Source organism: Thamnophis elegans, chromosome 5 (assembly GCF_009769535.1).
Source record: "Thamnophis elegans isolate rThaEle1 chromosome 5, rThaEle1.pri, whole genome shotgun sequence".
In the NCBI taxonomy this organism is placed as follows: domain Eukaryota; kingdom Metazoa; phylum Chordata; class Lepidosauria; order Squamata; family Colubridae; genus Thamnophis; species Thamnophis elegans.
Genome location: NC_045545.1, coordinates 80,267,643 through 80,293,392, shown reverse-complemented (window position 1 = coordinate 80,293,392; position 25,750 = coordinate 80,267,643). Strand labels below are relative to the sequence as shown.

The 25,750-nt window shown below is 40.6% G+C and overlaps 1 protein-coding gene across 1 annotated transcript in view; it reads left to right on the top strand.

Annotated features, from left to right (window-relative positions):
- Positions 1-25,750, top strand: part of ATP9A (ATPase phospholipid transporting 9A (putative)) — a 102,521-nt gene that overhangs the window by 55,635 nt on the left and 21,136 nt on the right. The window contains 6 exon segments of the mRNA XM_032218112.1: positions 1,685-1,899; positions 6,540-6,701; positions 12,778-12,870; positions 14,106-14,189; positions 16,780-16,950; positions 21,244-21,342. Of these exon segments, the coding sequence (XP_032074003.1) occupies positions 1,685-1,899; positions 6,540-6,701; positions 12,778-12,870; positions 14,106-14,189; positions 16,780-16,950; positions 21,244-21,342 (824 nt within the window).

Sequence of the window (25,750 nt, the reverse complement as noted above, 5' to 3'; positions counted from 1 at the left end):
CCCTCCCCTCAAATTTTGATTGCTGAAATTCATAGGACATGATAATGTCCTTAGGGCAGGGGGGAGGGGTTTTGCCGGTTCTCCCCAGATCGGGCAAACCAGTAGTGGCAGTGGGAGGCTCTGCCCACCCCCCAGATGCTTCTGTGCATGCGCACGAGCAAACCGGTAGTGAAATAAATTGAAACCCAACACTGCCTTAGGGGTACTTGATTGATCTAGAGAATTATAGGATCATAAGTTTAAAATAACCTTGAGATGGGAGAACTGTTGATGACAATAATAACATGGATTATTATCCCCCACAACTCTAACAGTAATTGCAGTAATTACAATCTGCTATCACTGGGGTGGGGTGATTTTGCTATATTGTACTATATTTATTTATTTGATTCTTTTGTTAGTTTTTATTGCTCTAAATGTGGTCTTTTATTCTGTAAGCTGCCTTGAGTCGCTATAAGCGAATAACAGCAATATAAATTCAATAAATAAAATAATAAATAAATTAATTAACAGTAACAGGTAATTCTACAAGGAGTTATTTGAGAGAAATGCTCCTAAGATTATTTTGCTGCAGTGCTATAACATTGCCAAATCTTTTACTGCCTTCATTGCAATGTTATCCAACAGAGTGGGTCTTTGGTATTGGAGGGGACAATTTTATCTCAGCAGAAATTCTCCATATAATAAATTCTATCATTGGCAGTGACTCCCTAACTTTTCTGTCAGAATATTAAAGCATTTGCCTTAAAGACAAATGAAAAACAAACCCTTGTGCATATTTAAATCTCCTTGGCTTCAGTGGGAACACGTAAATAGCAATAGCAATAGCAGTAGACTTATATACCGCTTCATAGGCCTTTCAGGCCTCTCTAAGCGGTTTACATAGAGTCAGCATATTGCCCCCAACAATCTGGGTCCTCATTTTACCCACCTCGGAAGGATGGAAGGCTGAGTCAACCCTGAGCCGGTGAGATTTGAACCGCTGACCTGCTGATCTAGCAGTAGCCTGCAGTGCTGCATTTAACCACTGCGCCACCTTGTGCTCCTAACTTTGTAACTGCTTAGCTTTAAACAGTTTGTGCCATATGTTCATTTATTCCAGGGGTGTCAATCTCAAGGCCGGGGGGGGGGCAGATCCGGCCCATGGGGTAATTGGATCTGGCCTGCGGGGCCACCCTGGAAATAGCAAAGGACCAGCCTGCAGTGCCCCTGCCAGCAAAAATGGAGCTCAGGAAGCCTGTGGACGACCCTCCCGAGCTCCATTTTCTCTGACAGAGGGTTGCAGGAGGCCATCGCAGCCAAAAACGGTGCTTGGGAGCCTGTTTTCGCTGGCAGAGCACTTGCGCCACCACGGCACACCCGACGCAAGTGATGCCGAGCTGGCCACGGCCACCCTGGCCACACCCACCCTGGCTCACCAAGGTCAAACACAGCCCTGATATGGCCCTCAATAAAATTGAGTTTGACACCCCTGATTTATCCAATAGAAACAGGACATTTTGAGGAAATGCTACACTAGGTAAATGCTTTCCAGTTGCCTTTGTGGGCTAAACAAAACATCAATTACTTTTCTGTCCTACAGTGTGCTTTTATCATCAGTTTTGATCTTCAGAATGGCTAGACTCATAAGGAGGGTATTAATTGCAATATATTAATTTCAACCAACCTGTTTCTGCTCTGTTCTAGCAGTCGCAGGAACCACCTGCTTTAAAAGCACCCAACCTGGCTACCAAAGTCCGAAAAACCCTGAGCAGCCGTGTCCATGAGGCTGTGAAAGCAATTGCTCTCTGCCACAATGTGACTCCTGTCTACGAATCGAATGGTGTGACAGATCAGGCTGAAGCTGAGAAGCATTATGAAGATTCTTGCAGGGTGTACCAAGCTGCTAGTCCTGATGAGGTAAAATAGTCCTCAAAAGAATGCTATTTTTTTTTTATTTCTTAACATGCCTGTTTTCCCCCCTTTTGTTTTCCAAATACGTTAATAGTATTCTGATGGATAATGTAAGTACAGCTGTTAAATTTCATATGCTTGGAATTTATCCATGGCAATGTAATTGGTTATATAAATAAGATTTCTCAAATCCTACAATTTTCTTTTATTTCCATTCAATCAGTTTTCAGAGGCTGCTTGGACAAGTCCCTGTAGTTTTCTTGGCAAGATTTCAAAAGTGCCTTCCTAGGGCTGAGAAGAAATTAGTCGCCACAGGTCACCCAGCCAACTTTGTGTCCAAGGAATGAACTAGAACACACAGTCACCCAGTTTTTAATCTGATGCCTTAATCACTGCTCCAACTGACTCTCCCATGCAAATATACCAGAATTTTATTTTGTTTTAAAAGTTAAATCTTTCATGATAAAACCCTGTCTTGGAACACAATTTCTTTAATAGTATTGGCAATGTAAGTCTTCCCATTGTCTTCACAAGGGATGTGATGGCTCAGTGGCTAAGACGCTGAGCTTGTCGATCAGAAGGTCGGCAGTTCGGCGGTTCAAATCCCTAGCACTGCATAATGGAGTGAGCTCTTTTACTTGTCCCAGCTTCTGCCAACCTAGCAGTTCGAAAGCATGTAAAAAATGCAAGTAGAAAAAAGGGACCACATTGGTGGGAAGTAATAGCGTCCGTGCGCCTTTGGCATTTAGTCAGGTCAGCCACATGACCATGGAGATGTCTTTGGACAGCTGGCTCTTCAGTTTGAAAAAAAAGATGAGCACTGCCCCCTAGAGTCTGGAATGACTAGCACATATCTGCAAGGGGAACCTTTACCTTTATTGTCTTCACAATGCTTCCTTCTTTTTTTAAAGAGAAAAAAGCTAGGTTACTTTTGAATTGATATTGCTAAGCCATTCCCTTAGGAAATCAGTGAAATGTTGCTTTAACAGACTTCTAAAAATCTACCTTTGAAACTCTATAGTAAAAAATATTAAAATTAATCCAGGAAGATCAGTTAATGTTGAAATTTGAACAAAACCTTGAAGGTCCATCTCCCTACCCCCCTTTTTCTGAACAAAAAGATAATTTCTACCAGTTGGCACAGCATTCATTTCCTGAAACACAAAGCTGGGTTTCCTACATTTGTTTCCGGTGTGCATTCCTGGTCCAAGGCTCTGAAAGCATCTTTATAGGGAGATCAGTTACAGCCTCTGGGCCTCCGTCATTCTGTCTGATTGAGGCCTTACAGTAACCAAGGGGAAATGTAAGAGGTAGAATCTGATCAGATAACCTGCCCAGGAGAAGACTTGACTAAGTGGCCTTTAACCCCCAAAACACTTCACCACTTCCCAGAATGGGGAAAAAATGTGTCCGTCAATTACATTACAAGCAGCTGTTCATGGGAATCCTGCCATCCAATGAGATTTTGAAGTATGGGGAAAAAGTAAGAAGGGTCTCTTATATCTCTGTAGGTCTGAAGTGGCATTAATCATTAGTTTTGGCCAATAAATTCAGATGAGTTCATGTAAGGAGTGTTCAATGGCTAGAAAGTTACACGGACGCTAGCCAATAATTAGAGGCCTATAGCAAGACTATTGTCTTACATATTGATATAGAATTTCATGGCTGGATCAAAGTAGTGATGAGCTTTTGGGATGAACAGTCGTGATCTAGTTTGCTTTTGTTTGATGTTTCACCAGAAGCTGTGGTTGGCATCTTCAGAGATGGAGCGTGTTGCCTTGTGTGTACCTCTCGATGTGCTTCTGAAGAGGCCAGCCACAATGTTTTGGGTGAAACGTCAGAACAAAATCAACTAAACCATGGCCATTCAGCCCCAAAACATATCATGCTCAACTGCCATCTTATGATGTGGTAATCGGCAAAATTACCCTGCGGTAATCCTAGGAATTGCCCTTATCGTTGAAGATCTTTGTGTTTTTAAGAGAAGTGTTTACAGGTGCACAGATGAAATGAAACTAAGCAAGCAAGCGCCGTCAGAGAGGCAGTTTTCAGTTTAATCCAGGCTGCGGTTTAACACAAACCAATGCCAGATTGTTCATTGGCGACTCCACTCCTAAAAGCCACGTGCCTTTCCCTTTTATTAGATCTGGATTCACTAATACATCAGCTAAGAATAGCATTTTAACACAGTCACTTCATGCCTGAAATAACATATGTAAATATCGCATAATCACATTAAACCCCATACCAGCTGTGCCCTCTTTGCTCAGTTTGAGTGCAAAGGAGGAGAGAGGTTGGTCAACCCAAACCATTTCAACTTCAAGAGCTGGATTTTTGGCTTACCACTTTTTCTTGCATATGGTAGAAATCCCTGCATAAAAATCCTTTATTCGAGAAGCTTAATCTCATCTTTCTCAAATAATGATTTTATTAAGTTCCTCCTCCACAGCAGCACCCTTCCATGATGACTGTCACTTACTCACAGCAAACTCATATTTTGAATATAGGTAGGTAGCCAAAGCAATACGATTGACAGAAAAGGCAGATACCATCAAGGGAAATGCTTAAATGTGCCCAATTTCTTAAAAGGTGAGACATTCCCCCACCTCCAGTTCACCCCAATGAGAACTATACTCTCACTAGTGGAAAAATGTTGACTAAAAAGTCTGAAAGGGAGAGAAAAAAAGAGTAGAAATTAAAGAGAAATTATTGAGCGCCTTGAAAACTGGCATCCCTGAGGAAGAAGCAATCAATGGTGCATTTTTTGGGGGTTGCTGCTTTTTTGCGCAATTTACATAGAAGTAGTCCTCAACTTACTACCAAAATTGAGTCCAAAATTTCCATTGCTAAGCCAGACAGTTGTTAAATAGGTTTTGCCTGATTTTACAATCTTTCTTGCTAGAGTTGTTAAGTGAATCACAGCAGTTGTTAAGTTAGTAACACGGTTGTTAAGCAAATCTGTCTTACCCACTGATTTTAGCAATAGCACTTAGACTTGCTCTAAGCGGTTTACAGAGGCAGCCTATTGCCCCCAACAATCTGGGTCCTCATTTTGCCAACCCCGGAAGGATGGAAATCTGAGTGAACCTTGAGCCTGGTGAGATTTGAACTGCCAAACTGCTTGCAGCCAGTGATCAGCAGAAATAGCCTGCAGTACTGCACTCTAACCACTGCGCCACTGTAGCTATTGCTTCTCCAAAGGTCGCTAAAGGTGAACACATGACATCAGGACACTGCAAACCCTCATAAATGCATGCCAGTTGCCAAGAGTCTGCATTTTTATCATGTGACCATGGGATGTTGCAACAGCCTTAAGTGTGAAAAACAATCCTAAGTCACTTTTTTTCAGTGCCTTGTAACTTCAAATGGGCACTAAATGAATGGTTATATGTCAAATAACATTGCTAAAGTACAAGAAGCAAGAAAAGCTTGCTATATGGCAGGGGCATCAAACTGGCAGCCTGTGGGCTGGATGCATCATGTGGCCATGCCCACCCCAGCTCCGCACATGGGAAAACATCACGAAAGATCATGTGATGGCGACGTGACGTGGTGAGCTTAACACACATGCTATATGGCAAGCTAATAATGGCTGCAGCCTAGGAATCTTCATTGATGGGAGTATATCCTGAAATTAATTCTATTCCATATTTTATTAGATAATATTTGGGCAAAGTGATGCAGAGGATGTTACTTTCAGCGTAATTCATTGGAACTCAGAGTGAAAGATAATTGATCCTCACGCTCAATAATAATCATTGTATTCATAAATACATTATTTCTAAATATTGTCTATATTTCTCCTGTCCTAACAACATGGTTGGCCTTAAGGCGAGAGTATTTTCCTTTTTCTTTCTTCATCATGGGGGAAAAAAAGATTTTTTAAAAAAAAAAAGTTTGGCAACAACAATAAAAGAACAAAGTTGGTAGTCAAAAAACATGCATTAGGAACTTTTTCAAAATTTATCCAGAGAAAAATTATTTAACCTCCCAGGAATTGTACTGTATGTAACTAATGGAAAGCATTGGGACAAAAGCTAATTCACTGTTTATTTTTCTTATTTCAGTGTAGTTTCCAGGTTGCTGAAGGTACTCAGTCATTTACCTTTGAGATTCTGAGCAGTATTCCTCAACCTTGGCCACTTCAAGATAAGTGGACTTCAAATCCCAGAATTCTACAGTCAGCATACTTGGCTTCACACATTTTGATGGTGGTCAAGGTTGAGAAACGCTGTTCTAGAGCAGTGGTTCCCAAACTTGGCAACTTTAAGACTTGTGGACTTCAACTCCCAGAATTCTGGGAGTTGAAGTCCACAAGTCTTAAAGTTCCCAAGTTTGGGAACCACTGTTCTAGAGGGATGGGATGAAAGGAGAGCAAGAGCCTCATGGACAGGTCATTCTCTCAATTGCTGTCCTATCCCAACGCCAACCATAAAAACCACATCCACGAGTCCCAGGTGTTATCAAACTAGAAAGGCACTTCTAGCCAAGGCAAAGGCTGAGGAATCCAAGAGATGGTACAGTTAGCAATCAAATCACTTCCTTCTTCTCTTTGCCTGTTTCCCTCCTCCCCCTGTTGCATTCGCTTGACCTTTGAACCTACTAGCTCAGCAGTCTATCTGACCTGTGACTTCTCTTGTGCTTAGGTGGCCCTGGTGCAATGGACAGAAAGTGTTGGCTTGACACTGGTTGGAAGGGACCAGGCTTCTGTGCAGCTGAGGACTCCTGGTGGCCACATTCTAAACTACACCATCCTCCAGATTTTCCCCTTCACGTATGAAAGTAAACGAATGGGGATTATTGTTCGGGTAAGATGGATAAGCACATGGGGAGAAATATTCTCTGTAAATTGGGGTGAGATTTCAGGGTTTTAGGAACCCATTTATTATTGTGGTTGGTTGGTTATACAGTCAGCCAAATTTTAGACTGGATTTGACGTTTTTAACCACCTATCCAGTCCTTCCCAAGGGTCTGGGATAGGCAGACTACTTAGTTATATTAATGTTATTGTCACAGGATATAAGATTTCCAAGTAAAGTTGCCTTTTGCAATTGACTGATGGAGATTTTGTCAATGCCAGTAGTATTTAAGTGCTGCTCCAGATGTATTGTTGTTATTATTTATTTCTTAGGATATTTTATAAAGCCTGGTGCAAAATATGTAATTACCTGTAAATGATTCACATCTCTTCTATTTTTTGGTTTTAAATTTAGGATTAACATATGGACAAGTGTGTTACACATGCCATAATATGTAGAGCCATCATTTTTCCTAATCCCTGGTTTATATAGCACTCTTCACAAACTGTTGATGGAATTGTGGTCTGCATAATGGGAATAATTGCTATAACACTCCTCTGGATTTTTAATACTAAAATGCTTTGAACAGAATGGAGCTCATAGTCATTCCATACCATGTATGTGTGTGTGTGTGTGTGTGTGTGTGTGTGTATATATGTGTGTGTGTGTGTGTTTTTTATTTGTGCTGATAAATAAATAAAGGGAGACTAGTATAGATCTATTTCAAGCTATTTAGCTCTCATCAGCTAGCCATACCCTTACTGGGATTTGAACCTGGGCTATATGGCATACTAGGCACACTAGGCAGAGATCTTAGCCATTAGGCCACAGGCTCTTATCCGTTTATCAGCGATATATCTAATATATATATATATATATATATATATATATACAACATACATACATACATACATACTACATACATATATACTATATAGTACATATATACCATATACATATACATTAACATCATATACATTCATAAGCGTACATATACATATACATATACATATACATATACATATACATATACATATACATATACATGACATATACATATACATATACATATACATATATACATATATATATATCTAGATATATTATATATATATATAATATGGCTGTTTTCCAAGCTACTTTCATTTCCTAGCGTTAAAACTGCTGTTCTTGATATCAATTAGGAGTCAAATTTATCTCCAAAAGTAGTGCAAATTTTCTAGAGACCATTGTAAGAATCTCATCTACCTTCCAATTCCATCCTCTTGAATTTGGTTAAAATTCTTTCCAAGTTAATCAATTCTTCTGGGTACTTCCAGCATGGGGGAAAATGCCCATTGGATTTTTTATTTCTGCCATAAGAAAACTTCCAGCTTATAGAGAAGGTTCAGAGAGGCTGATATGTCTGAATCTTCATTTTCCTACACTTCCCACTTCCTATTATCCAAATCATAACTACAATGTATTGCCTACATATGCATGCATAAATCGGGACAGTTTTTTGTTTAAGAGATGAAAATACTGAGAGATAACATGTTGATGTATGTGATATGAAAAAATAGAAAGGAGAAAGGATTTGTAAGTCTCATATACAAAAACACTGTTAGTAATAAGCTGTTGGATCGTATTTGCTTTACTTATAATCTTTGTGGCTGAGTTAAAAAAAAGCCCAAATACCCTTTCTAGATTCTCTAGCTGCCTTGCAAATGGTAAAACAATTAGCAATCTCCATCTCCCTGAGTTTTGTAGCATCTTCTTCTTAATAGTGGGCTGTTAAAGATTTGTTCGCTTTCATAGTATCTGATTCCATCCTGTTATAGCCGACAAACTAGGCAAATAAGACAGTTGCTGCCTCTTATTGGTAAGGAGGTAGCTGTTTGTTCAACCACAAAAACTTTCCAGTCCTCTCTTCTTCGGAGCAGTTGGAATGGAGAATGGGGTGCTTGGGGTTTTTTTGCAACTCAGAAACTGCTATTGTGCATGGTGTCAAGTGGGAGTTGGGGGAGGGAGGGAAAGGTCTTGGAACCTTGGCCCAAAATCAGACTATGGTGGAAAAAGAATGTGGTTGAGAAACAATACAACTGGCAAATCTTTCTGCAGATTTATACTTGTAATCGTGCCATATCATGGGAATGTGCTAACCTCCTACTGAACTTGGTGAGAGGAAATGACTAATGCAAGGAGATAGTTGATATGATATTTATATTGGACAAAAGATCTAAACGCTCTTAAAACTAGTTCTGCACTGCAGGAAGTGGACTTTCTTGTTAGTTTTCCTATTAAAAAGTTATTAAAACATATCTCAACAGTTTAAAACGGTAATGCACAAACATTGATCTTAATTTGTGTTGGAAATATTGTAACGTGGGGTTTTTTTCCTGGCACCCTTGGATTTGAAATCGGAAGTTTGCATTGACACATGACTCCATTGTCATACGTCCTTTTGGTCAAAGATGACAAATAATGTGCCACTGCCATATGTAAAAGCCACTGGTATAGATAAGGTTACGGGTGTTTGTGTTGGTTTTCAGCCTCAAGATATTACAGTGCTAAAGAAGATTGTTGATCAGCTCATATAAATGTTTTTTAAAAAAATCAAGCAGGAGAAGGGAGGGAAAGTCCCTTAGTATTGTGGCCCACCAGCGGCCAGCAGAACTGGCAGCAGAGTCAGACAGTGAGGAGGTTGGGGAGGAGCATGGGCCAGTCCTGGAGGCTGGGGAAGGCTCGGACGAGGGCTCTGTGTCAGAGGAAAAGACAGGGCTGAGGCCGTCTGGCAGTGGTCAGCTGCCTTCAGAGCTAGACAGCAGTGAGGCAGAGGAACAGCTACAACGTGTTCCCAGTGTGTGCATGCGCAGAGCTGCCAGGAGAAAAGAACAACTCAGAAATCAGGGTAGACTTGGAAGTAAAGTCCACAGGTGGAAGGTGATTGGGTCCTCCCATAGAAATATAAGAGGACGAAGGGGGGAGTGGGCTTTTGCAGGAAACAATTTGTTTAGTCAGAGGTCGTAGATTCATTTTAGGAGTGTAAGATCTGTCCGTGAATCTCAAGAGACTCTGTGCCCAGTCTTTCCTTGCATAGCACCTCATTTGGAAAATATTTACATGGCAGCTTTCCAAGATAGATAAGGTCGCAGTCATAAATATTCCTTTGAAAGACTGTTTGCCAGGCCTTGCTGAATGTGAATGAGAGGAATTCACATTTGTTTAATAAAGGGGTTTTGTCAGGACTAGGACCCTGCCTTGTGCTTTTTGGGGAAGCCTAGGTCAGAACACTTAACTCTTCCTTCATCTGAGGAAGGAAATCATTCTCATTCTTAGTAGGTCTACTCTACAGTATCTATGGAGGATATAAGTTTGTGTTTGGTCTCTGTATTAGATCACATGCTATTGAGAGATCAACCATTCCCATGTCTACAAGCCCAAATCTCAACATCAAATTTAATTTCTTTTCTTTCCAACAGACAAAGAAAACATAGGCACTGCATCCACCATTTTTTCTGTTGTGGGGGGGAGGAATAATGGGCAAGGCAATAATGCAAAGTAGATGGGTCCTATCAGACATTCAGTCATAACTAGGATTTTCTCATTTTTTCCTCCTTGGTTTTGGCAGGAAGATTTTTTGTTTTTTGTTTTCGATTAAGCCTGAAAATGTACACTATGTGCCTCCTGCATTTTCTCAAAATTATGGAACTGTGATTACAATATTATTTAATTGTGAGCAGAGGTTTTTGAGGTTGTAAAGATTCTTGGCGCTTTGTCCCATTCCAGCTTCTATAGCCTTTTAGAGCTTTTTTTGGGCTGGTTATCCTCTTTTCATTTTGTTTATGTTATTGAGCTACTATAATCTTCCCGGATTTGCATCAAGTCTTTTCTATTAACTTCACTGGGTTTGTTTTTCATCTGGCTGACTGGCGGTGAGCTTCCATGGATAAGGATGGGTTTGAAATGGGTCTTCAGCTCTTATCTAACATCTTAATCACTGCTCCAAAATGGCTCTGGGGGAATCCCAATGATTTGAGAAGGAAAATGTGTTTCTGGCCGAAAATCATTTTAGGAGAGGGAGAAAGAAAACAAGACTAGTCCGGCTGTAGAACTTGTGCTCAAAAGCAGAGTCTACAGAATCTGAACAATATACATATTCCTTATTTATAGACCAAGTAATAAGTCTTTCTCCATATTCCCTTTGGATTCGGTGTACGTAATTCCAGTTAGGTGAGTATAAGATTACAGCCTTTATCCTGTAATTTAATACTCACCAATTTCAAATGGATTTTTTGTTTGAAAACAAAAAGATAATGTACACGCATGTATTTTAAACCTAAATGTGAATTAGTGTGATGTTTTATCCTTTGCAAGAGAATGGCTGGAATGAGGAAAAAGCAGCGACCTTTTCCCAGGCAGAACAGTGGGAACCTGACCTCAGCCTGGGACTTCAGCCAGTAACACCTGTCATTAAATAGAGCAGAAACAGAAGATGAGAAAATCAACCCATTCTCCCTCCTTGATAGAACTTACATCATCAAATGCTGTTTATTTTGTTCAGACACAGAAAATTAACAGGCCAAGCAAAAGGCTAGGGTAGAATTGATTCCCTTAATATGTTAATTGTGCCTGTGGAAAGTTTGGAGTTTGTTTTATGGTGGGGCATTCAGTCATTGGAGCACTTGCTTCAAGTATAAATTAATAGTGGGCATACACAGATTTATTACTTTGTTTGATTGTTAGCGTTAGCTTTTAGACCACTGAATTAGTAAGGAGTTCAAAGTCCATTCCCCAATAATATTAGAAGTTCCTAGTATACCATTCTTCATAAGTGGTCACACAGCTGCTAATCTTCAATAATCTTCAATAAAAGCTTTTCTACTTCCAAAATTATTTCTTCTGCTGCCAGACACCTGATATAAACAGAAAATTCCAGCATTTAGAACAAATCTTATGTCCTGTAATCTTAACCTGTTACTGTAGGACATACCCTTTGGAGAAAAAGAAAACTTATTTCATCTTCTATATGACAGCCTTGTAAATAATGGAAGAAAGTTACAATTTAATTAACTGTTTTCAGGCTGAACGTATCTTAGAAACTGATAATATCCAGACCAAATAGATGTAGATATTAAGGAACAAACAAGATGGTACATAAATGACATATGTACACCTATTTTTAAAAAAAAATTAGTTGCATGATGATGTGATCAAAAGAAGGACCATTATATACTTTGCAGACAGGGAAGAGTAAGAACCTTTCCAAAATGTCTCTTCTTTTTAAAAATAAAATGATGGTACAATGGTCTTTTTTTATATAAAAGAGACTCCCTGTATCAAACTGACTCCTACACCCTGTGCAAATTGGGGAGGGAAGAAGACAGCAATCCACAGTAGAAAGCTGTTGTACATTCTTCTAACTTTCGCTTGCTAAGATTCCATGTTGTTGTTTTTGCAATGACACAGAACTTTTCTTTGGTGTTTGACCCTTTTAAAGCCATGTTTTGAACACTACAATTTTTTCTTCTTCTGAATTGTGCTTCCTTATATTACTGAGTGGTGGCTCAGTGGCTAAGACGCTGAGCTTATCGATCAGAAAGGCAGTTCAGCGGTTCAAATTCCTAGTGTCATGTAACGGAGTGAGCTCCCGTTACTTGTCCCAGCTTCTGCCAGCCTAGCAGTTTGAAAGCACGTAAAAATGTAAGTAGAAAAAATAGGAACCACCTTTGGTGGGAAGATAACAGCGTTCTGTGCACCTTCGGCGTTTAGTCATGTCGGCCACATGACCACAGAAACATCTTCGAACAGTAAACGGAGATGAGCACCGCCCCCTAGAGTCAGGAACGACTAGCACATATGTGCGAGGGGAACCTTTACCTTATATTCTTTGGAGACAGCAATTTTCCTTATGCTGATTTATGGTTCTTCAAGTTAGGCATTTTTAGAATAACACACAAAATGACATTAAATTGATGTATTACGTATATATTTTGTGAATAGATATCTGCATCTTTAGTATCTGTACTAAAACAGAGCGCCTGAGGTTTTTTTTCCCCTTTGTCATCTCATTTCTTTCCTCTTCCCTGTTTTCTGTCTCTTTCAGGATGAATCTACAGGAGAAATAACATTCTACATGAAAGGGGCGGATGTGGTTATGGCAGGCATTGTTCAATACAATGACTGGCTGGAGGAAGAGGTACAGAACAGCATTCTCTATGCTGTGACTTATTTTACATTTGAAATATGAAATTCCCATTAGGGCAAGAATTCCTGATTAGATTCAGAGAATGCTTTGAATGCTCCTGATGATAAATCTCAGTCTTTCCTAACATGGCAACCTCTCTATCTGTTGTACTACAACTTCCATGATTAGCCTGCCTGGCCTCTTTAGGGTAGTGGGCAGAGGTGGGTTCCTACCAGTTCGCACCTATACGGTAGAACCGGTTCATCAAATCTACCGAACTGGTTAGAAGAGATTCCACCAGTGGCCCCGGAAAGCAGGCCACACTTACAGAAGGGGTTCCAAATGTTTTGAAACCCACCACTGGTAGTGAGTAATAACCAAGTCATATGAAGGCAAGACAAGACCATCTGCAAACAGGAGAGAAGAACAGAGGGAAGAGGAGGGGAGGGGAAAAGAGAGGAGAGGATAGATAGACTGTATGTTCTACTTATAGGTATGGTAAAGAAAAGTAAAAGTAGGGCAATGTGTGTGCATAGGGGTAAGATGCATATACACAATTTGAATCTGCAAATATATTTCATGCAACTTGCTTATATAGACCATCCTTATTGGAATCATCTTTGCAACTTATCTATGCATTAGTAATTCCACGCAAAATCTGAAATGTTTGGAAGTCCCCATTGTTCAGCTATCCCATTAAAAATGAAGTAAAATTATTACATGGCCCTGCATGGGAGAAATCTAAGATTGAAACACTATGTAAAACAGGTGGGCATCCATGGCATCAGTGCATCTGGTAATAGTGTGATTATTCTCCAAGATTAAGCTGGAATGTAATTATATTTTTGCTAAAATTTTAGAAGGCTGCTAGATCACAAGCGATTCTAGCAAGGTCAGCCAAGTTTTTACATTAAAAAAAAAACAGATTTCATTTGAGATTTCACCTTAGTTTTCATTGTCACCAAAAATCAATTAACATTTTAAGGTAAAATAGTCAAAGTCTTGCAAGATTTTTGGGTTGATTGCTAGACCTAGATATAAAACTGTAGCCATTATTTTGAAGCTGTCTTTTAAAACCTCAGTTCAATTTTATTACAACAAAACTATAGTATTAATATTATGGTGCAATTCAATAATTTTGGAATTTTTAAATTCTGCTCACTGAAAAGAACAGGGACAATTATTGCGCTAATACTTATTTCCAATGGCAGATTCGCTTACAAGAATGTGTCTGTATTCCTTTATAGTGTGGTAACATGGCAAGAGAAGGATTAAGAGTTCTTGTAGTAGCAAAGAAATCCCTGTCTGAGGAGCAATATCAAGATTTTGAGGTAAGCGAATTAAATATGAAATAAAACTCAAAATGAATGTTCCATTTATGTCTGGAATAAGCAGGGCAGTGCTTAAATACCATATTTTTTTGGAGCATAAGACACAACTTTTTCACCCTAACAGAATGTGGAAATGTTGGTGCGTCTTATACACCAAATACAGCCATTTATGGCCTCCCAAAGTCCCGCCTCCACATCCCATTTTTGTGAAAAACAAGAAGTTTTTTGCAAAAACAAAGGTTTTTGCCTTCCCCCAGCCCCCAGAAGCACTCTACAGGGTTCAGCAGGGCTAGGGGAAGGCAAAAATGCCTCCATTTTTAACTGGCCATTTTCTGCCTGTTTTTTGCAAAAACGGGGGCATTTTTGCCTTCCCCCAGCCCTGCTGAAGTCTGCAGAGTGATCCTGGGGGCCAGGGAGGACAAAAATGTTTTTTTCTTACTTACCTCTTCGAGATCTTGGTGCATCTTATACACTGGTGCGTCTTATACTCCGAAAAATACAGTAGGTTAAACTGTAAAGTACTATATTTGCTGTTTCCTTTTCTTGGCAAAGATGGAATTGGCCATAGTTCATCATGCATTGGCAACTTCCAGACTAGAAGGGCTAACTTTAGAACAGTTTTGGAAAATGGATGAGTGAGTTGGCTGTATATATATACTTGCATCTTATTGTTTTCTTTGGGTTCTAGGATTCCAACCTCACAAACTGTTTTTTACCTTTAAAAATTGTGAGTAGTCTTTTCTATATTTGATGCCCTCCAGAACAGGACAGCCATCGCCAAAAATTCTGGGAGAAAGTCCATCCACATGGAAGGCATCAAGTGTAGAATAACTAATGGCTTACATTGACACAATATGCTTAACTTGGTTGCTAAATTAACCTATATTCTAGGCACACAAAGCACGAATAAACTAATCCAGTGACATGGATTTGCACCACATACTTACTAAACCACTAAAACACCTAACCAATGTTAATAGTCTATTTAGGCATGCTGTGCAAATGCAGTTTCTAGATCTTTAACTGGTCTGACTAAGTGAGTAGTGCAAAATACTTTATAACACATATGTGAAAGAAGGATATAGGACAAACAGAAGGCACGAATATTTCATAAGAAGATTTAAGGATATTTACTCATGTATTACTATTATCCTTCTAATCTTTTCTACTACCTTTTCCTCCAGATATCTTATGATTTCATTACTTTATTGTTTGTATGCTGTATGTACACTGGACAGTTTATGCACTGGCGACAAATACCTTGTGTCCAATCACACTTGGCCAATAAACCTATTCTGTTCTGTTCTGCTCTACTCTACTCTAATTCCATTCTATTCTATCTTGCATGACAAGGGGAAAGGAATCCATATCATTCTAACCAATTCTAGATAGTACAACCAGAATACATGTTGCTGCACAGCACGGCAGGCACCTATTGGGGAAGAACATCTTGCATTGTCTTCTCCTGCACCACCCTTGATGATACTATATAATTTATTCCAGGATGTGGAAGGACAAAGGCTAAAATAAAAATGACTTATGATATGAGGGCTGCTCTGGATGTGCTCCTAGTGTATCAGTGGCAGCCAGCTGGCAGCTCAAGGGCCACATCAAACTTATGGATGCCAGCCAGTTGACTCACCATTCTCCCATGTTCTTCTCGCAGATAAAGATTCTTGAAATGTGGGCCAGTCTCTTCCCATCTGGCTTTAGAAGGGAGGGAAATACACACACGCACACACACGCACACAGAGAGGGGGGGTACCCAACCCATATGTTTCCTGCTCTTTTCCTCCTCTTCCCTACCCTATAAATGTGCTAGCAATTACAAGTGAAGGAATATTTGCTTCCACACCTAGTTGTTTTTTTTTTAAATAGTAATTGGCCAGGTTTTTTTAAATGGGAGGGATACTTTTTCTCCTGCTGGAGTGTATTTTATTTAATCTTCTCTGTCTTCTCTGAGCCACCAGGGGGCATCGTGGTGATACAGTGATATTGTGGGAAGGGTTGATCGGAAATTTTTATTTCTTTGTATGCATGCTTTTAGTTTTGTTTAGTTTTGTTGGTCCCGTAAAGAAAGACAAGAAAATAGCTCCTGAAAAGGCTTAATGCACCTGATTTTTGTGTCTTGGTGGTTAAAAAGGAGACTAAAAATTATGCTGCTGAATTTTAGCTTTTTGCTGCCAAAACCTAGTAGTGCGATGTGGCTGCTTTAAAAATAGAGGTGGGGGGCATAGCTGCTGGCTCTTGGGAAATTTTGCCTGCTTTTTCTTATCGTGGTTCTTTGTTCTAATGTGAGCCAAGCACTTAGTAATAGCAATAGCAATAGCAGTAGACTTATACCGCTTCATAGGCCTTTCAGGCCTCTCTAAGCGGTTTACAGAGAGTCAGCATATTGCCCCCAACTGGGTCCTCATTTTACCCACCTCGGAAGGATGGAAGGCTGAGTCAACCCTGAGCCGGTGAGATTTGAACCGCTGACCTGCTGATCTAGCAGTAGCCTGCAGTGCTGCATTTAACCACTGCGCCACCTTGGCTCTTAGTGAATGAACAAGTAGCAAAGGGATGTGTCTCTCGTGATCTTCCTCAGGCCCGCTACGTCCAAGCAAAATTAAGTGTCCACGACCGCTCCCTGAAGGTAGCCACAGTGATTGAGAGCCTGGAGATGGAGATGGAGCTGCTCTGTCTGACTGGAGTAGAAGATCAACTACAGGTGGATGTCAGGCCAACTTTGGAAACTCTGAAAAATGCTGGCATTAAGGTATGATTGAAGCAGAGATGAAAAGTGTAAGATTTACTGGTCCCCCCCCCCCAGTCTATTAGTCTATGGCTGAATAAACATCACAGAATTATAATGAGAAGAAATGGATGGTTTCCAAATCATTAGGAGCACCTCAATAATGCTGTCAGTATATAAAGCACTACAGGTAGTCCTTGACCAGTCACTTAGCAATCATTCATGTTACGACAGAACAAAAAAGATACAAACTGTATTCAGAGTTTTGACAGCTGACCTTAGGTGGGTTCTTACTGGTTCGTCCAAACCGATAGTGGTATGGCAGCCTGGGTCGCTGGAACCAGCAGCGACCCAGTCCTGCCATGCCCCAAACGGTTCTCCGGTCATTGTAGGTGGCAGCGCCATCTTGTTTTTAAGTTCTGCTCATGCGCAGAACAATTTTAATTGAACTGCGCTTGTGTATGCAGCACATCCAGTGCGCACACAAGCAAACCAGTAGTAAAGCCGGCCGGAACCCACCCCTGCAGCTGACACTACCCCCACAGTCACATTGATTGCATTTTGGGCATTCAGCAACTGGGCCCCATTTGTGATTGTTTACAGCATCCCACAGTCATATGATCACGATTGTCTTTCTTTCTTTTCTTTTCTTGCCAGAAACCAGCATTTACATTTAGTTTCCAACAAAAAAATGCCCATTGTAGACAATGGCTTTGCTTAATATCCATAGAAAGACTCACAACCATAATTCTGGACTCAGTTGTGATTGTAAGTCGAGGGCTACCTTTATCAATGAAGTACCTACAGTGTTTTACAGAGTCACATCTTAGAATTCTGGTTTGATATTGGTACAATCTTTGGTAGAAGGACAGCATTTCCCCTTCACTTAACAAAACAAATTCTCCGAGCAGAATGTTCCACTGAAATAGGAACTATATTCTATTTTGCTTGTAAGCAGCAAATTCAGGGATTTGACAAGGTGGAACTACAAAGAATTCCCATTGCGCTGGATGCTGCTGCTTATTTGAATTTCCTGTTGTACACTTTTCCAGGGTAGTCAGGGCTGCTGTCAGGCAAATAAAAGTAAAAATAATATAAATATAAATATATAACATAATACACCCTGTTTAATATAACCTGTTTAAAATAACCAAACAGCAGCTGAAACTGTCATCAGTTCCATTAAGAATGTGATTTCAGAGCCAGATATTTCTAAAGGCAGAGAGATTGACAGCCCAATACAACTTCCAAGGGAATGAATTTTATTTGATTTATCTATTGATTCAAAATAAATAAATATCCTTTATATCACCAGCTAGATGGCAGCACCTAGCTGGCCTTGGCTGATTTTTGAAACCTAACCTTGGTCAGAGTAATTAGTATCTGAATGGGAGACTTCTAGAAAAGATTGTCTGAAGGTTAGAAGAAGAGGAATATCTCAGAAGAAACCAATAGCAAGACAAGAAAAATACAAGGCTGTTTCATGAAGGATCAAGCTCAAACTGAAAGACATTTACCTTCCGTATACTTTTATAGTGGACATTGTTCATATGAGTACCCTCCTGCTTTCTAGATTCCAAGAATGGCCTGAGAGTTGAAGTCCATCAGAGAGCACTTCTCTTGGAATTTTTTTTTTCTGGCTTAGGAACCACACCATAGCTAGCATTTCCCATCAGGAAAGCAAGCCTTTTAAATCAACTTATAACTAAGATACCTCTCTCATCCTGAGTAAAGTGTAGTTCAGCTGATTTCATTATTGTCAGCATTACCAAGCAAACTGGATTATCTTGTACAAATTTCATTGTGTATATAGTATAAAGTAGTGAATTGTGTTTCCTACTGGCTAACCATGTCTGATAATATAGAATGCTTGTCTGAAATATACGGGACTTTGGATTCCTATTTGAAGGAACACCTTTGGAAAGAATGGCAGCATGAAGTTTATTCTTATTTACAATTTTTTTATGAAGGCCAAGACCTGAACTTTTGTGAAAAAAGGGAGAATGGATATTCAAGATGTAGAGAAATACCCAAGGCCATGCTTGTGCTACTCAGAAATGCTCCCCAAACTCTTGGCTTTGCCTGTTGAAAGTGTTCAATTCCTTCCCATATCAATCATAACTCTTCCAGTGTGAATTCTCATATCCCATAATAGACTAGAAATCTCAGGAAAAGGCATGACTGCTTGAATCAAACTTGGCATCCGGTGGTACATGAGTGCTCTTTCAAGTTGGCTGGGGAATTCTGGGAGTGGAAGTCTACACTTCAAGCTGTGTGAAGCAGGTTGAAAAACATTGCAGTGTACTGTAGAATCATCATAAGTATCAAAGATAATTTTGCAATTTACAGCTGGCAATACAAAATAGAATAGAGTTCTTTTTTTTAATTAAATGGTTCAATCCTGCTTTCATTCAGATGGTCATTTTGGTGCTCACTAATTAAAATAAAGTAGGGATGCGGTGGCTCAGTGGCTAAGACTCTGAGCTTGTTGATCAAAAGGTCGGCAGTTTGCGGGTTTGAATCCCTAGTGATGCGTAACAGAGTGAGCTCCCGTTACTTGTCACAGCTTCTTCCAACCTAGCAGTTCGAAAGCCAAGTGTGATTGGACACACAAGGAATTTGTCAAAATGTATAGTACAATTTATGACAGGTTACATGATTATATTCCATATCACTAGTGTCCAGTCCATAAGATGTATTTCCCAACAACAGGAAGAACAATATTGTCACATTGTGCAATATGCAAAGCAGGCGAATTTTGTTTGATTCCACTGGCTATTAAAAAGTTTAATTAGAGACTTGCACAGATATTTTGGTTGCTTCACATCTCTATGAAGTTGTCCACATGGTTACTGTCTTCTCATGATGTACAATGACTCATTGTGTGGATGTGGCAATTTTCTCCATGCCACCACAGACCTTTCTGTTCACATCTTCTACACACAAACAACTTGTTGCACTGAGACAGCTGTCACATGGAGCAGTTTAAAGCTGCCTTTATAGAACATCCATTACTGCATTATTGGTGCCATTTGTCTTAGTTGCAGCTTCCATCTCCAAAAATGGTCAAGGTTGACTCATGTTTTTGCGAAATATATCTCTTAGATCCCAGGATGATATATAAAGGCTTTTTAACAGTTACTTAAAAATTCCATGTAATTTATTTCAAATACGCAATTGCTAAAATTGCTTTTGTCAATTGCATTTATATAAAACTTCAAAGAATCATGGGATTTGAAAAGACTATTGAGGCCATCATGCCTAAATGTCTGCTCGGTGTAGGATTTCAATTATATTTTAATTAAAATCCTGTCCAGAGTCAACTTGACCCCACCTAATTGATGCTGAGAGATCCTTATGGATAGTATTTCACCACTTAATCCCTCCACCCTACTGGTCCCTAACCAAATGCTCTTACCTTGCAAAGTGTGATGAAGCCCTTGAGATAGTAGAAGCTACATACTTTTATCATGGGACTTACTTTCAGATTTGTACTTGTCCTTAGTTTGTCCAACTCTCATATCCAGAAGAGAGAGACTCACATTCTAATCTACTTGGTACAAAGGTGCAAGTTCCTTCCATTTATTTTTACAGTGCCTAGATGTTGGATAGTTGGAAAAAACTATGATACGTCAGAGAGGATGGGTCTTCTCCAATTTTCCTAATGGTCTCCTACCCTAGTGCCAACAAAAACAAATGGGTATGTCCATGAAATCACAGGAAGTCATCAACTCTTGATACAAGGGAGATTTGTATTTTTATAGGGTCATCTTAACTAATTTGATTGATTGATTTGTTAGATTTATATAGCTTTCCTCCAGGACCCCAAGGGAGCATACTTCGTATTTCCTCTTCTGTGTTTTCCCCACAACAATAATGGTGTGAGGTAGGTTGATCTGAGAGAGAATGATTTCACCCCATGATTTTCCATAGCTGAAAATAGACAAACCTGAGTCTCCGAATCCTGGTCTTAACCACTATGCCACATTTCTAAAATATAATGCATGTGTTAACTTTCCTACAAGCTAAACGTGTATTGTGCCTTTTTATTATTTACCATTATTTATTTGCTACATTGTATGCAACCTGCTTTCTTTTAGAGTTAAATGTGGCTTAAATACGAGCTTCTTCTAATATTATCCCCAGAATTTCAGCCTTGTAAGCTGACTTGAGAAAATGATCCACATAGTGAGCTGTGTGGTTGAGTGGGATCTTGAATCTGAGTCTCCAGGGAGTCTGGTCCAAAGCAAACCATTGCATTATACTGGCTCTTTGTTTCTATTCATGTGAGGTTTTGATTATTATTTTTCATTCTAGGTATGGATGCTCACAGGGGATAAACTGGAAACAGCCACGTGTACAGCTAAGAATGCACATCTGGTAACCAGGTCTCAGGACATTCATATATTTAGACTGGTGAGTAATACAAATAAAACTTAATTTACTTAGCACTTGTCCACAGAGCTTTATTTTGAATGGGGGGAAATAACATTCAGCTTCACTGTGCATGTAACTACAGCCTGAGCATATCATACAGTATAAGGCTACCCTTACTGCAAACATCATTGCATATGATGGGTCCTAGAAGCTGGAACTTCAGCGTGGAAAAAGAGCTTCTTTCCTCCAATTTCTTGCAGGCTCAATTTTGCCAGGGTGCTTGTATCGGTCCTGAAATAAGTTCTTTAACAAGGCAAAATGCGGGGCATAAATGCATTTTATGGACAAATGAAAAATGTTAAAATGGTTAATTCCTGTTCTGATGGTTTCGCCCCCAGATGTTACAGAGGCACTTTGGCTTATTTTCCAAATCCGCCCTTCATTGGAGATTTGAAACTAGTGTGGATGTTGTTTTCTTCTGCTTTGTCTTGCAGAACTAATTTATTGCTCATCCTTGTTGTTCTGTAAAAGGAACCCCGCATCTCTTTGAAAATGCTTTTCTGAGAACTCTTTGCAAAATGTCAGGCTCCAAGATTTCTTTGGGCAGAGCAAGAAAGGCCAGTGTGTTTCTGTACCATAGCTGTGCAGTGAATGTGAGATGGAGGATCATTTCGTTCATTTAAGCTAAATCGTCTCAGGCAAAAGGACTGTCCTGAGTCATTAAAGTAGATATGCAAATCTTTATGCCTGCAAAATCTGTCCTTTAGCCCTGCATTTAACAGTGGCTTTCATTTCTGAACTGTATCATGTATTCTTCCTTATGCTATTGACTTTTGTTGTGGCCTGCCGGTGGCCAGTAAAGCTGGCAGCAGAGTCGGACAGTGAGGAGGAACATGGGCCAACCCAGGGGGCTGAGGAAAGCTCAGATGAGGCTCTGCGTCGGAGGCAGAGAGGGAGATAGACAGCAGTAAGGCAGAGGAATAGATGGAGCCTTGTTCCCAGTGTCATATGCACAGAGCTACCAGAAGACAAGAACACAAGAAAGCGGGGTTGACTTGGAAGTAAAGCCATACCTTGGAGGTGATTGGCGCCTTCCATAGGAAACAAAAGAGGAGTGAAGGAGGAGTGAGCTTTTGCAGGAAACAATTTGTTCTTTCGGTCATTTCAAGAGTGGAAAGTTCTGTTTGTGGCTATAAGAAACTCTGTGCCTTGCCCGGCATCTGGAAACTAGTTATTTGGCAGTTCGCCAAGCAAGTTAAGGTTCGTGTTGATAAATATTCCTCTGAAAGACTGTTTGCCAAGCCTTGCTGACTGTGAATGAAAGGAATTCACAGTCGTATAAATAAAAGAGGTTTTGTCGGACCAAGACTCTGCTTCATACTTATTAAGGAGGCCTAGGTGAGAACACTTTCGCTCCTTTAATACAGAAGCATTAAATTTCCTAAAGAACTCTAGAAATGATTGATCTTTGTCTTCTAGAGTTCTTTCAATAAACCCTCTCTTAAAATTGCCACAAGTTCATGGTGTTAACTGGGATGGAGCAATCTCTTGACAAAGTGTGATCATGGTTTTAAGAATAAAAAGAACAGGCTGTGATATCCCTAGATACAGATTGTTTCATTCAAAGAACAGATTTGGTGATTCTTTTGCTGTAGAGATATATGTGGTATACAAGCCCTCAAATAAGCAAGAAGCGAGGTTGTTTTGGATGTGCTGTGCACACACACACACTCTGCTTGATACAAGTATATTAGAGGTGGGTTACTCCCGGTTCAGCACAGTTTGGCCGAAAGGGGAAGTGGTATTTGGGCGGGGTCGCAGAACTAGCAACAACCCAGGCTGGCCATGCCCCTGAACCAGGTTCCTGGTCGCTGCTGCCATTGCCAGCATGTTGTTTAGTAGTGCCTGCGCATGCACAGTTCACTGTAAATTATTCTGTGCATGTATGCAAAGCGAACCAGTAGTAAAACCAGGAGCAATCCACCACTAAGGTATACCCCAGATGCAGGGGTGGGTTTCAACCGGTTCGCGGCGGTCCCTGCGAACCGGTTGGTCAGCGAACCTGGAAGTAAGTAACTTCCGGGAACGGCGAAGGGCCCACCCACCAGCCCGCAGTCCTTACCCGGTTTTGACGAGTTCTGCGCTTCCACGCATGTGCAGGACGCATACAGTGCCTGTGCGATCCTCCAGGAGCAGCTGGAGCATCGCGCAGACGCTAGTACGCATGCGTGCACTGCACGCGTGCACGAGGACGCCGCCCCGTTCCAACCGAACCAGTTGGAACGGGGCGAGAAACCCACCCCTGCCCAGATGCCTCTGCAAAATCTGAAATGTCCTTGTGTCTTTGGATTTGAATACGTTATACTTCCTTTACCAAGTAAGAATGCAGTGATTATGTCAGAAAAAATGTTTAGTTGAAAATAGTGTCATATTCATAACCCAAATCTCTTCTTAGCATTATATGTCCCCCCCCCCCCGGCCAAATTGACCAGTTCTTTCTTCTTCTTTTTTCGAACCACTAATCATTCTTCTATGTTTTGGATAAGATCCACACTAATGTAAGTTTGTAGGTATTCAAAATCTGCAACACTTGACTCACTTGTTGCTGCCTACACTCCTTGGATCAAATTGCTCCTCTGTGGACTTTCACTGTGTAACGATCCTAATGAGTTCCTTGATTTTCTGAGGAACTTCAGGAGACAAAATGCCAGAAAAAGGCCTAGAGTGCTGTTGGAAGAAGACAAAGGGTGAATCTAATTGAGGATGAATAAGAGCCCAGGGATTACATGGGGGCGATAAGAACGGTGAAATGTAATTTTTCTCCAGCTTTATCACATCCTCAGCCAGCTGCCCAGTGGGTCTTTTTTTTTCTTTCTTTCTTCGGCCATGACTCATTCCTTGCTAGGGGGGAACAAAATGTAGGATTTATATGCAGGTTCTTTTGATCTCCATCAGCTTTCAGTATCATAGACCATGGTATCCTGTGGGTATTAGGAGTGGGGATCAGGATCAGAGGTGGACTTCAAAAATTTCAGCCATGGGTTCTCTGCCCGGTTGCTGGATGGGCATGGACATTGTGGGGTCACCTAGTTGGCCTCCTGTATCATGGAGGGGGACCATTTTCACCATCCCCAGGCTCCGGCGGCTTTCCTTGGGCCTCTGGGAGGGCGAAAACTGCCTCCCCCGGGCTCCAGAGGCCTTCTGGGAGGCCCATTTTTCCCATTCCCTGAATCTCCATGTGGGCCCTGCACTTACCTCGCATCCAAAATGGGCTGCATGGAAACTCCGGGGAGGGGAAGGGTAGGCGGGGCCAGCCAGGGGTGGGATTTGGAAGTTCTCCAAACAGCCATAATGTTAGCTACAGGTTCTCCTAAGCCCAGATGAACCCGTAGCAGGCTAACCCTAATCAGGATGTTCTAGTGGTCTCTTCCTTTCTCTGTGATTGGTTTCAGTCAGCATTGAGGGTTTGGCCAATTGCCCTTTCTATGTGAGGCCACTGGGGCGAGTTCATCACTGTGTCCCTGTGATAGCCAGTTATGCATCTCACACTTCTCAAAGTCTTCTCCCAGTGTCTGGAGGCTGTGTGAATCTGAATTGAACAGTCTTAGGCTCGATCCTTACAAGACTGGGCAGTTGTGATTATCTGGATCCCCACCCACCTGCTTCCATCCATATTTGGTCCTGAATATCCCAAATATCATTTTCAGGATTAATCACAATCTGGAGATCTTTCAGGGCTCGTATCTTCTGCTTGAATAGCAGGCAGCAGCTGTTGTCAGGAGGACTTTCACCCAAATTAATTTAGTGTGTCAGTCGTGCTTGCAGTCAAAGGCCTTTAAGAGAGTCATTCATACTTTGGTCACCTTATGTCTGGACAATTGCAGTGTAGTCTTGAAGACCACTTGAAATGTAGTGCATGAGCAATTATGAGCATGCTGTGATGTGTTCAGGTAACACTTCTGCATGGTAACTACAATAGTTACCATAAGGCCCTAGGTGCAATTCAAGGTCTTGGATATTACTTATAAAGACCTTCATGGAATAGGGCTTTGTTATCTGAATTTATTTCTGCCCATCTCATACATTCTCATGTAGGTTGACATCCTTCAGTTCCAATAGACTATGTGATGGGAACCAGAAAGCAGGCCCCTTTTTTTGTCAAGGTTCCTGCTCTCTGAAACACAATTCCTCATCCACCAAGATTCATAAAGTGCTGGCCTCACTTAGACAAACTTTTAAAATCTAGATTTTCCCCAAGGCCATGAAGTAGAGTGGACAGTGGTCCCTTGTATTGGCTTGTTACTTTCTCCTAACCTTAACCTTTCTTTTTCTTTTTTGGATTATGTATATTTTTGTTTCTATTGTCTTATTTTCTCACCTGCACAGAATTATGACAGATTGGGGCAGCCTACATAGGTACTAAATAAATAAATAAGACCTGCAAGTA